This window comes from Ranitomeya imitator, chromosome 7 (assembly GCF_032444005.1).
Source record: "Ranitomeya imitator isolate aRanImi1 chromosome 7, aRanImi1.pri, whole genome shotgun sequence".
Classification (NCBI taxonomy): Eukaryota; Metazoa; Chordata; class Amphibia; order Anura; family Dendrobatidae; genus Ranitomeya; species Ranitomeya imitator.
This window is the reverse complement of record NC_091288.1, coordinates 207,594,448-207,607,314: the sequence shown is the minus strand read 5'-3', so window position 1 is coordinate 207,607,314 and position 12,867 is coordinate 207,594,448. Positions and strand designations below refer to the sequence as shown.

The window sequence follows — 12,867 nt, the reverse complement described above, 5'->3', positions numbered from 1 at the left end:
ATTGGAGGAAATACCGGTAGTTGAAATATAAAAAAATCCAGTGACAGGTTCACATTACCAAATAATGAATTTCCTACAAGGTGTGATATTGGACAGCAAGCCCTTGTTTGAGGATGGAGGGGTGGGATGTCTCGAACCCACGACTGCAGATAGCCCCTTTTTTCAATATGTGCGGTATTATCTAATTTGTGTTAATTTGTTTACTTCTTCCTTGTTTCTGCCCGCAGCCATAATTATGTTATAATAAATGACTGACACCGTGCCACAACTAAAGTTTTTATATCATCAGCGCAATATTATTGTAAGCTGTTACATTATAAAGGAATGTTTGAACCTCTACATGATTTACAAGAATGGAGAGATTAGGTCACCAGGAAGGGATTAATGGAAGATTACAGTGAGGATTATACAAACAAGACTTCAAAGGCTGGGCTATCCTGAAACTATGCTATGTATACAGGGTCATCCTTTAGAATGTAGACTAAAAAATATTGCTATGGCCCCTTTAAGAGTGGCAAAATGGCAAAGATATATATATATATATATATATATATATATATATATATGGCTCACGTTTACTATTGGTTGTGGTCACAATTCAATATTGAGGCGGCCCTAGTCATATTAGCTGTTGAAAAGCTAAGGGCCCCCGCACTGGTCATACACAGGGGCCCCATGTTCTCTCTATGATGAGTCAATAAAATCCAACTCCTAAAATTTTCATCATTCTTTATTGAAAAAAATCACTAAACTAGAACATATGCCAATGTAATAAAAACAGCAGAGAATATACAACCTGCGCCTCCTACATATATAGGTTTCCCTCTGTGACTTTCTTGCTTTGCCGAGAGTTGTAGTTTTACAGAAGTTGGAAAACAGGTTGGAAACCACTGCCAAAGGCATAACTAATCGATCTTGAATCCGGCCTCAAAAGGCAAAGTTAATCAATCTCAGTAGATTGAAATCTACAAATGATCCCTGGGATTTACTGAGGATTTGCACCTATACATGATTCCTACACATTATCCACTACTAAGTGGAACTGTCATGTTAGTTTTTATTTTATAACTCTATAGTATAAATTAAAATAAGGAATTTTGTAATATATTTTATCAAAGAAATCTGCGTATTTCTCCTCCTGGACTGATCTGGCATTTACAATTCATGGGTAAAATCTGTATTCAGTGAAGACAGACTTTCCCATTACTGAGAATGGAGACGGCAGTTGATGTTTTTTAATATTTTATGGAGGAGTGAAGAGCCAGAGGTGGACACAGACGTTCTGCTCCTCCCTACTACATAGAATTTTATGAGCTCCAAATTTTCAAGACAGAATTTTCAGAAAGAAACGGATATATCTAATGAGATATATTCCAAGCGTTCTCGTTTTCATGTGCACTGTTGATTTGTGAAAAGAAAGTTAAAATGATACTTACTCCTTAAAAAAAGCTAATATTTTAGGTAGAAAAAATTCTACTACATCTATAGCCTTACCGCTACGTATATTTATGTCTTTTTCAGCACAATTTGAAGTGATGGATAATTAGGATCACACTGTCAGTATGACAAATGAAAATGACTGCTATCATCCACGTCTTCACCATCATGACCTAAAGCTGGATCATGTTGACATCTGTTGACCCCATACTCACTAGTGACCTCCGCACTTTATTCTTGGTGACTGTGCTGCACTTCTGTAGGATCTCCTCTGGTTTGGGTCTTGTGGGGATTTGGGGCAGGCCATACACTGATGTGGTCGTGGACAGTGAGATATCGGAGGTGCTCAGGAAAGAGACGCCACTATTGGAGGAGCTACGTCTACTCCCTGACACGCTCTCTAGATCCGAGTCCAGGTCAGATCTGGCTTCAGACCCCAGTGACGTGTTCCCCAATGACTGCAACCTTCCTCTATCGCTTCGTCTCTGCTCGTCTATCGATGGTCGGAAAGATAGAAACGAATACGTGTCTCCAAACCACCTATCTTCCTGCAGATTGGGTGTGGAACCAAGGCGCTCTCTGCCGAGGATATGATGGAACCTTTCACACGGGTTGGAGTACGGCTTTAGGTAAAGGGATGGGATGTAGCCGGTTCTTTTGTTGTATCTGTGGACATAAATGTACAATTTTATAACTTGGATAGGTCTAGAAAATCTTCTTTAAACTGCACCACACCTTTACATGGGTGGTGTCTGGTATTGTAGCTTGATTTCATTGTAGTGACTGGGACAGATGTTCCTCCTAGTCATGTTTTGATGATAGAATCACATGGAGAGTTACTTCTGGCCAGGTCAGCACTCCCGCTATGACTGTAGAGGAAACGAACCACTGGCCAGGTCAGCACTCCCGCTATGACTGTAGAGGAAACGAACCACTGGCCAGGTCAGCAGCCCCGCTATGACTGTAGAGGAAATGAACCACTGGCCAGGTCAGCAGCCCCACTATGACTGTAGAGGAAACGAACAACTGGCCAGGTAAGCACCCCCGCTATGACTGTAGAGGAAACGAACCACTGGCCAGGTCAGCACTCCCGCTATGACTGTAGAGGAAACGAACCACTGGCCAGGTCAGCACTCCCACTATGACTGTAGAAGAAACGAACCACTGGCCAGGTCAGCACTCCCACTATGACTGTAGAGGAAACAAACCACTGGCCAGGTCAGCACTCCCACTATGACTGTAGAAGAAACGAACCACTGGCCAGGTCAGCACTCCCGCTATGACTGTAGAAGAAACGAACCACTGGCCAGGTCAGCACTCCCACTATGACTGTAGAAGAAACGAACCACTGGCCAGGTCAGCACTCCTGCTATGACTGTAGAGGGAACCACTGGCCAGGTCAGCACTCCCGCTATGACTGTAGAGGAAACGAACCACTGGCCAGGTCAGCACTCCCGCTATGACTGTAGAAGAAACGAACCACTGGCCAGGTCAGCACTCCCGCTATGACTGTAGAGGGAACCACTGGCCAGGTCAGCACTCCCGCTATGACTGTAGAGGAAACGGACCACTGGCCAGGTCAGCACTCCCGCTATGACTGTAGAGGGAACCACTGGCCAGGTCAGCACTCCCGCTATGACTGTAGAGGAAACGAACCACCACGCTCATCTGTTAGGCAGGGTATTGTTTGGGTTCACAGTTTCGACACTCTCATAGGCTGCTCTGGTGAAAAGACCTGAACTGACTATGACTATGATATAGGAAGATGTTCTCCCACAGCCAATTATCTCTTACCCCCTTAACGACCTTTGATATACCCACATCACAGGTTTGGTGCATGTGTATGGAGAGGCTCAGGAGCTGAACTCACTGGATACAGAGCAGGTGCCAGCTGTGTTATACAGCCAGAAACTGTCTCAAACAGCCAAGATTGGAGCGAGCTCTGATCACTGCTGTTTAACCATACAGAATCTCACATTTAAATGCCCATGAATGCAATACGCCCCCATTCAATAGCAGGGTGACGATGGGTTACAATGGCAGCCGGGGCCTACTGAAGACATCTTTGTACTCCCATGAAGTCCAACTTGTGGCTGGGCTTCATTCAAAATCATTGAACTTCTTATATATTGCAATATTGGAGCATTAAAGTATATATTGCAAGTGGTCAAAAAGATCGCAGGTTCAAATTCACTGGAAAAAAAAACTATTTAAAAAGTAGTCGAATTTAAAAAAAAAAAAGTAAACAAAATCTACTCCAAAATTAAAGAAATTAAAAAAATGCATTGGAAATTACCACGTCCGTAAAAGTCCAACCTATCAAAATATAGAAATATTTAACCCCTCCAGTAAACAAAGTAAAGGAAAATACTTGGAAGCGGCAGAATTGAAATGCACTTGCAACAAAAAAATAAATACAAATTGATCAAAATGTCATATGTAACCCAAAACCAAAAGAAACGACATCTTACATCGTAAAAAAAAAACCAAGCCCTCCAATAGAAAAATATTTATTTTTTACGGATCTCAAAAATTGCAACACAAACCAAATCTAACGTTATTAACATATTAAAAAAATGATATCTAATTGTACTGACCTGAAGAATCCTAGGATTTTTACTGCACACACAAAACCCCAAAACAATGGCTGAATTGTTGTTGTTTTTTTATTTTACCACACCTGTAATTGTTTGTCCCTACTTTTCACATCTTTATATGGTAATGTGAATGGTGTCATTTAAAACTATAGCTTGTTCCGTAAAAAAAACAAGTGTTCATATGACTATGCGAATGGAAAAATAAAAGAAAACAAAAGTGCAAAAAATAAAAATGGTAGCTTTCTTAAGGAGTATAGAATATAAAAAATATTTATGATCTATCCATATGAAAAATATGTGATTGCTGAGGCTCCGGCTGATTGAGAGAATGGGGGGTCTCAATGAATGAGATGTTACTGAGCATGTGCGACCACCGCTTCTATAGCGATGAATAGAGCAGTGGTCGCACGTGCTCAGTCCTGCTCCAATCACAGTGAGACTTTGGGACATCTCTTACGATCGGTGGTCGGATGTCCATCGATCAGACATCTATGACCTATCCGATGATATATGTTGCTTATGGGATAACCCCTTAATCCTTTCCACCTGCCACTGGTGACTATATCTAGTATGTAACAGATCCTCCTCCATCGCTATTTCACCATTAAACCAAAACAAAAGTGAAGTTAAACACCCTAAAACGCCCCAAAATCCTCACCTGATGAGCCACCAGCCAGAATCTGATTTTCTCAAGACTTCCACCACGACGCCGATCCCCACAGAAAGTTCATCAAAATTCTGAGCCTGATAGCCTTTTATCACCACGCACAAGATACCTATTCAAGAATGGAGAAAATCAATGTCAGAGAAAGTCAGGACCCAGATCACTCTTATTATACACCCTTAAATGCTTTATTTTATTTATTTTTTTCAAATATCTTAACTGACTCTGAAAATATATTTAAAGTGGTCAGAATTGTTGTGTTAGGACACAGAGCACAAAATCTCCTGCAGACTTAATAAATAACATTCACTATACCTGCAGTCACCACCAGAGGGAGCACACTGCATACAGTTTATTCATAAAACTCAATAATAATTCAGTATGCAGTGTGCTCCCCCTAGTGGTGGCTGTTGAGATAGCATGAAAAGATTAGTGCCATTTGGCTACAGCAGAATAGGATAGATCATTTTGAATATGAATTTCTGACAATAATATGATAATTTGAGTTGAGGACTAAACAAATGAGCGTAAGATTCATCATACCTTCTTCTTGGCATTCTTTGACAATGTCAAATTCTTCTGTTTTTCTGTAATCTTGCAAATAAGGTGCTGGAAACCAGGCTAATTGTCGCTCTTCGTTCTCCACCAGCCACCATCCTGCGATTATAAGTGATAATTTACATATTTGCAGTTCACTTCCATCACCACTAGGCGGAGACACACAATCACAAATAATTTGGCATACAGGGGGTGTATGAGATCAGAATACATTAGTACCACTCCTGCCCACATTGTTGAATTTGAACTGAGCTACAATACCAGTCACCGCCTGTTAACACAAGTGGCGCTATTTCAGCAAAACACAGCAGCTGCTCACGTACCAGTGTTCTCCTTAAGCAGAACATCAAGGAATTCATATTGCTTCACTCTGAATGCCCGGTCCCTCAGATCCGCCGTCTCATAGTCGGCCATACACATGTATTTGGAGCATACGAGAGGAGCGGAGATATCGGGGGCGTGAGATGAGACGATCAGAGTCTCCTCTTTTTTCTCTGACGGCATTATGACGAGGCTGAAAGAAAAAAAAAGATGGAATGCTAAGACTCAGTCCAAGATTCTGGATCCTGACATGCAGATATGAGGCTTATTAAAGAGATGGATCTTCAGGCTTATTACCCTCTTAATGGGGTGTTCCCACTTAACATACTTATGGCATATTGACAGCACCCCTCCCCTTCAGGGACACAGTTATTATGGACCTTGGGGGATTTTAAAAGATAAAAAAAGAATTTTATTTATTTCTTTTTTCAATGTATTTTTTTTTTCATAAAAAGCGGGGGCTCCTCCTTCAGGAGGGAAGCTCCTCCTTCAGCAGGAAGGCTCCTCCTCCAGGGGGAAGGCTCCTCCTTCAGCAGGAAGGCTCCTCCTTCAGCAGGGAAGCTCCTCCTCCAGGGGGAAGGCTCCTCCTTCAGCAGGGAAGCTCCTCCTTCAGCAGGATGGCTCCTCCTTCAGCAAGATGGCTCCTTCTTCCGCAGGGAAGCTCCTCCTTCCGCAGGGAAGCTCCTTCTTCAGCAGGAAGGCTCCTCCTTCAGCAGGGAAGCTCCTCCTTCAGCAGGGAAGCTCTTCCTTCAGCAGGAAGGCTCCTCCTTCAGCAGGGAAGCTCCTCCTTCAGCAGGATGGCTCCTCCTTCAGCAGGATGGCTCCTCCTTCAGCAAGATGGCACCTTCTTCCGCAGGGAAGCTCCTCCTTCCACAGGGAAGCTCCTCCTTCAGCAGGAAGGCTCCTCCTTCAGCAGGGAAGCTCCTCCTTCAGCAGGAAGGCTCCTCCTTCAGCAGGGAAGCTCCTCCTTCAGCAGGAAGGCTCCTCCTTCCGCAGGGAAGCTCCTCCTTCTGCAGGAAAGCTCCTCCTTCAGCAGGGAAGCTCCTCCTTCAGCAGGAAGGCTCCTCCTTCAGCAGGGAAGCTCCTCCTTCAGCAGGAAGGCTCCTTCAGCAGGGAAGCTCCTCCTTCAGCAGGAAGGCTCCTCCTTCAGCAGGGAAGCTCCTCCTTCAGCAGGATGGCTCCTCCTTCAGCAGGATGGCTCCTCCTTCAGCAAGATGGCTCCTTCTTCCGCAGGGAAGCTCCTCCTTCCGCAGGGAAGCTCCTCCTTCAGCAGGAAGGCTCCTCCTTCAGCAGGGAAGCTCCTCCTTCAGCAGGGAAGCTCCTCCTTCAGCAGGAAGGCTCCTCCTTCAGCAGGGAAGCTCCTCCTTCAGCAGGGAAGCTCCTCCTTCAGCAGGGAAGCTCCTCCTTCAGCAGGATGGCTCCTCCTTCAGCAAGATGGCTCCTTCTTCCGCAGGGAAGCTCCTCCTTCCGCAGGGAAGCTCCTCCTTCAGCAGGAAGGCTCCTCCTTCAGCAGGGAAGCTCCTCCTTCAGCAGGAAGGCTCCTCCTTCAGCAGGGAAGCTCCTCCTTCAGCAGGATGGCTCCTCCTTCAGCAGGATGGCTCCTCCTTCAGCAAGATGGCACCTTCTTCCGCAGGGAAGCTCCTCCTTCCACAGGGAAGCTCCTCCTTCAGCAGGAAGGCTCCTCCTTCAGCAGGGAAGCTCCTCCTTCAGCAGGAAGGCTCCTCCTTCAGCAGGGAAGCTCCTCCTTCAGCAGGAAGGCTCCTTCTTCCGCAGGGAAGCTCCTCCTTCTGCAGGAAAGCTCCTCCTTCAGCAGGGAAGCTCCTCCTTCAGCAGGAAGGCTCCTCCTTCAGCAGGGAAGCTCCTCCTTCAGCAGGAAGGCTCCTCCTTCAGCAGGGAAGCTCCTCCTTCAGCAGGAAGGCTCCTCCTTCAGCAGGGAAGCTCCTCCTTCAGCAGGGAAGCTCCTCCTTCAGCAGGAAGGCTCCTTCTTCAGCAGGAAGGCTCCTTCTTCAACAGGGAAGCTCCTCCTTCAGCAGGGAAGCTCCTCCTTCAGCAGGAAGGCTCCTTCTTCAGCAGGGAAGCTCCTCCTTCAGCAGGAAGGCTCCTCCTTCAACAAGGAGGCTCCTCCCTCTGTCTAACCGGTTAGCTGCCGTGATCACAAATGATTGCGGCATCTAAGGGGTTGAATCCAATCCAGGCCACCATATCTTTATAATAATGTTAGCTATGGAGGACTCTTCATAATCTGAACATTATATAGTCTGGGCAGATCTTCACCTGTCTTCAGGGAATGACGGCTTCAGGTCGCAGTGTTGTAGCGTGAAAAACTGAACCACAATATCGCTGTGTGAAATCTTGGCATCCATCTTCAGCAAAGAATGTGAATAGGCCTCTAGGAGCCGTAGTCTTTCTAAGAACCTCTTGGAGACGTTCCTCTTCGTCACAATCCTAGGAGCATCTGAAAAGAAGAAAAAAAAATCAACTCTAGAAAGAGATTCCATTTTTAGAACCATGCTGCCACCTAGTGGTGACATTTGATAATGACAGGTTCTTCAAATTTTTTTGCCGTCACTTTAATTTTAAAATTCCAATTTCTTACTATTTTCTAATCTGATTTTTCCAAAAGTGGAAATCCCCGTTAAGCCTAATATGATGCACATGGATTTCTGTAACTTCTTTTAGGAACGATTATTAGCATTTTTTAACTATTTTTACTTTTTTTTTCTGTGTGCCATTTTCATCAACTCTAAATTTGTCAAGGAGCCATAAATTACACAATTCTTGTTTCAGTAAAAGCTCGTATAACAGCAATGCTGATTGTGCTCGGTAGCCCTTAATCGGTGAGACGGACATAAGCTCCGAATCCCATGCACTGTCATAAAGCTGCATGATATATTTTGTCTGCCTGCAGTCACCACTAGGGGGAGCTCAGGAGCTTACTGCAGACTGTATTATCATACAGTCAATGCCTACGCAGTATAACGTAAGTTCATGAGCTCCCTCTGTTGGTGACTGCAAGCAGCTACACTTTTATTATTGATCTCCATGTTATTGACCTCTTTATATATTATCATAAAATAAATGCAATAATGTATCATTTTTCTTCTCACCTTGCAGTTTGGGCAGTGTTCTTTCTCTCTTATTTAGGGCTCCAGCTTCTAATGGGAATTTTTTCTTAAGATCCCTCTAAGTACAAAAGACAACATGCTTTATCATTCAGTAGCAGTATGCCTTTTCCTCTAATCTTAAACTGAATTTTCATATTTGAATACGTTAATTTTAGCCGACAGGCATAATACACTGAAATATGTAAGGATTGCAGTGTTTTACTGAAGCCGTTGCACAATTAAGTCCCCTACGTGGACTACCAAATTTAAAAAAAAACAAAATAAACATTTTTGTAAAAAACGCAATAAAATGTTCAAAAAGATCAAAAAAGAGGTAGTCTGAAGAAAAATACCATAAAATGGTAAAAAAAATAATAATAAAAAAAAGATCAAAAAAGAAAAACAAAACCAATTTTTTTCTCCTAAATTAAAACAATAAAAAAGCAACCATAAAAGACACAGCTTTCAGAATAACAAATTTTTCAATTGTTCATAAAAGTTAATACATTTGGTAACGATCTACAGAATAAAATTTGCACGCATTTTATACCACGCAGCAAATTATTAAAAAATTGCTACATTATCATTATTTTTTTTTTACAATTTCCTTCCTTAAAAAAAATGTTTTTGAATTCTTATCCTTATATGCACCTTACCTGGAATTTCTTAAATTCTTGAAATGTTCGGTAGATCAGGACCTTGTTGTGGTCGGACCATGAAACTGAAAACATGTATGTCTGAAAGAGCAGAAGGCAGGCGAGAAATAGAGCTAAATAACTTATTATTAAACTTTTTATCATGCTGATATTTCGCGGTTCTATAACCCCAAAAAATTCCTGAAAAATCCGGGAAAAAAAATTCCTGTTGACACCAGAAAATATTTATTTCTATGGCTACGTTATGTTAAATAAGTCATATAAATAACCTAAATATAAAAAGGAATTGCAATATAAGCAACTTTCTAGCATTATTAATAATGTATTACAAATATAAAATAAATGTATTAAATGTGACTCTTAGTTTTGTATATTACACTTCTATTGCCCGCCTCAGCCGCTGGACGATAATACTGTGTATAATAGGGTCTCACCTTATCATTGCCATGCTGCATTAATCCAATGGCTTCAACATTGACGGGATGCCGGCTGCTACTTTCCTTCATCTTTGTGTAGATGCTAAAACTAAAGTCTGTACAAGGCAGACATAGCTCATGTATAGCCAGAAGGACGGGCTTGGGTTCTGCCCCTCCGTCCAATCACGAAGGTGTGTCTGGTTACTTTTACTGATGACTCATAAAATCATGTCTTGTCCTCTCTGGGGAAAAAATAATTGTACTCCGTCCTTCCTGTCCACACAGGTGTCTACAGCTGAAATCAGACTGATAGATACTGTATGTAGAGCTCAAATAGATTCCTGGCATAGCAGAGCGCACCGGCACTACGCAATAAGAAAAGTACTGAGTTATATAAATTAATTATTCCAAATACCCCTTCCCGACCTTTGACGCCATTCCGACCGATGACGCAGCATATGCGTCATTGAAAGATCGCGTCCCTGCAGATCGGGTGAAAGGGTTAACTCCCATTTCACCCGATCTGCAGGGACAGGGGGAGTGGTAGTTTAGCCCAGCCCCCTCGTGGCTACAATCGATCTGATTGGCTGTTGAAAGTGAACCTGCCAATCAGAGCGATTTGTAATATTTCACCTAAAAAAATGGTGAAATATTACAATCCAGCCATGGCCGATGCTGCAATATCATCGGCCATGGCTGGACACACTAATGTGCCCCCACTCCACCCCTCCGATCGCCCCCCCCAGCCCCCCGATCTGTGCTCCGCTCCCCTCGGTCCTGTGCTCCGCTCCCCCGTCCTCCTGCCCGCTCCCCCCGTGCTCCAATCACACCCCCCGTGCTCCAATCAAACCCCCCCGCACTCCGATCCCACCCCCGCACAGCGATCCCCCCCCCGCACAGCGATTCCCCCTCGTGCTCCGATCCACCCGCCCGCACAGTGATCCCCCACTCCGTGCTCCGATCCACCCCCCCGTGTTCCGATCCACCCCCCCCGTGCTCCGACGCCCCCCCCCCCCCCCCGTGCCCTGATCTCCCCCCCTTATACTTACCTGGCCTCCCGGGGACCGTCCGTCTTCTTTCCTGGGCGCCGCCATCTTCCAAAATGGCGGGCGCATGTGCAGATTCGTTCCAGAGTGAATTTTGATCACTGAGATAGGTTATATCTCAGTGATCAAAATAAAAAAAAAAGTAAATGACCCCCCCCCCCCTTTGTCACCCCCATAGGTAGGGACAATAAAAAAAATATTTATTTTTTTTCCACTAAGGTTGGGGTAAGAACTAGGGGTAGGATTAGGGGTAGGGTTAGGGTTAGGGGTAGGGTTAGGGTTAGGGGTAGGGTTAGGGCTAGGGCTAGGGTTTCGGTATGTGCACATGTATTCTGGTCCTCTGCGGATTTTTCCGCTGTGGATTTCATAAATCCGCAGTGCTAAACCGCTGCGGATTTATGGCAGATTTAACGCGTTTTTTCTGTGCATTTCACTGCGGTTTTACAACAGCGATTTTCTATTTGAGCAGTTGTAAAACCGCTGCGGAATCCGCAGAAAGAAGTGACATGCTGCGGAATGTAAACCGCTGTGTTTCCGTGCAGTTTTTCTGCAGCATGTGTACAGCGATTTTTGTTTCCCATAGGTTTGCATTGAACTGTAAACTCATGGGAAACTGCTGCGGATCCGCAGCTTTTTCCGCAGCGTGTGCACATACCTTTAGAATTAGGCTATGTGCACACGGTGCGGATTGGCCGCTGCGGATCCGCAGCAGAGTTCCATCAGGTTTACAGTACCATGTAAACATATGGAAAGCCAAATCCGCTGTGCCCATGGTGCGGAAAATACCGCGCGGGAACGCTGCGTTGTATTTTCCGCAGCATGTCAATTCTTTGTGCGGATTCCGCAGCGTTTTACACCTGTTCCTCAATAGAAATCCGCAGGTGAAATCCGGACAAAAAACACTGGAAATCCGCGGTAAATCCACAGGTAAAACGCAGTGCCTTTTACCCGCGGATTTTTCAAAAATGGTGCTGAAAAATCTCATACGAATCCGCAACGTGGGCACATAGCCTTAGGGCTAGGGTTGGGTTGGAATTAGGGTTGTGGTTAGGGTTAGGGGTGTGTTGTGGTTAGGGGTGTGTTGGGGTTAGGGTTGTGATTAGGGTTATGGCTACAGTTGGGATTAGAGTTAGGGGTGTGTTGGGGTTAGTGTTGGAGTTAGAATTGAGGGGTTTCCACTGTTTAGGCACATCAGGGGGTCTCCAAACGCAACATGGCGCCACCATTGATTCCAGCCAATCTTGTATTCAAAAAGTCAAATGGTGCTCCCTCACTTCCGAGCCCCGACGTGTGCCCAAACAGTGGTTTACACCCACATATGGGGTACCAGCATACTCAGGACAAACTGCGCAACAATTACTGGGGTCCAATTTCTCCTGTTACCCTTGAGAAAATAAAAAATTGCTTGCTAAAACATCATTTTTGAGGAAAGAAAAATGATTTTTTATTTTCACGGCTCTGCGTTGTAAACGTCTGTGAAACACTTGGGGGTTCAAAGTGCTCACCACATATCTAGATAAGTTCCTTGGGGGGTCTAGTTTCCAAAATGGGGTCACTTGTGTGGGGTTTCTACTGTTTAGGCACACCAGGGGCTCTGCAAACGCAACGTGACGCCCGCAGACCATTCCATCAAAGTCTGCATTTCAAAAGTCACTACTTCCCTTCTGAGCCCCGACGTGTGCCCAAACAGTGGTTTACCCCCACACATGGGGTATCAGCGTACTCAGGAGAAACTGGACAACAACTTTTGGGGTCCAATTTCTCCTGTAACCCTTGGGAAAATAAAAAATTCTGGGCTAAAAAATTATTTTTGAGGAAAGAAAACGTATTTATTATTTTCACTGCTCTGTGTTATGAACTTCTGTGAAGCACTTGGGGGTTCAAAGTGCTCACCTCACATCTAGATAAGTTCCTTTCGGGGTCTAGTTTCCAAAATGGGGTCATTTGTGGGGGATCTCTAATGTTTAGGCACACAGGGGCTCTCCAAACGCGACATGGTGTCCGCTAATGATTGGAGCTAATTTTCCATTTAAAAAGCCAAATGGCGTGCCTTCCCTTCTGAGCCCTG

General features: G+C 44.4%; 1 protein-coding gene across 1 annotated transcript; it reads right to left on the bottom strand.

Moving 5' to 3' along the window:
* Positions 1–712: 712 nt before the first annotated feature.
* LOC138645353 (NADPH oxidase organizer 1-like) lies at positions 713–9,912 on the bottom strand. The gene is made up of 8 exons (XM_069734604.1): positions 9,772–9,912; positions 9,338–9,418; positions 8,685–8,760; positions 7,852–8,032; positions 5,580–5,770; positions 5,242–5,355; positions 4,693–4,810; positions 713–2,103 (listed from the first exon to the last, which is right to left on the bottom strand). The coding sequence occupies exons 1-8, from the start codon at positions 9,841–9,843 to the stop codon at positions 1,611–1,613; spliced, it is 1,326 nt and encodes a 441-aa protein (XP_069590705.1). The 5' UTR covers positions 9,844–9,912; the 3' UTR covers positions 713–1,610.
* Positions 9,913–12,867: the final 2,955 nt, after the last annotated feature.

What these genes read in the sequence shown, in the direction of transcription:
- LOC138645353 (XM_069734604.1), bottom strand. Translation starts at nt 9,843, where the DNA reads ATGAAGGAAAGTAGCAGCCGGCATCCCGTCAATGTTGAAGCCATTGGA. An exon ending in CCGTCATTCCCTGAAGACAG is followed by an intron (nt 5,771 to 7,851) that starts GTGAAGATCTGC and finishes TTTTTCTTTCAG; the next exon opens with CCTCGTCATAATGCCGTCAG. An exon ending in TCTGCTTAAGGAGAACACTG is followed by an intron (nt 5,356 to 5,579) that starts GTACGTGAGCAG and finishes TTATAATCGCAG; the next exon opens with GATGGTGGCTGGTGGAGAAC.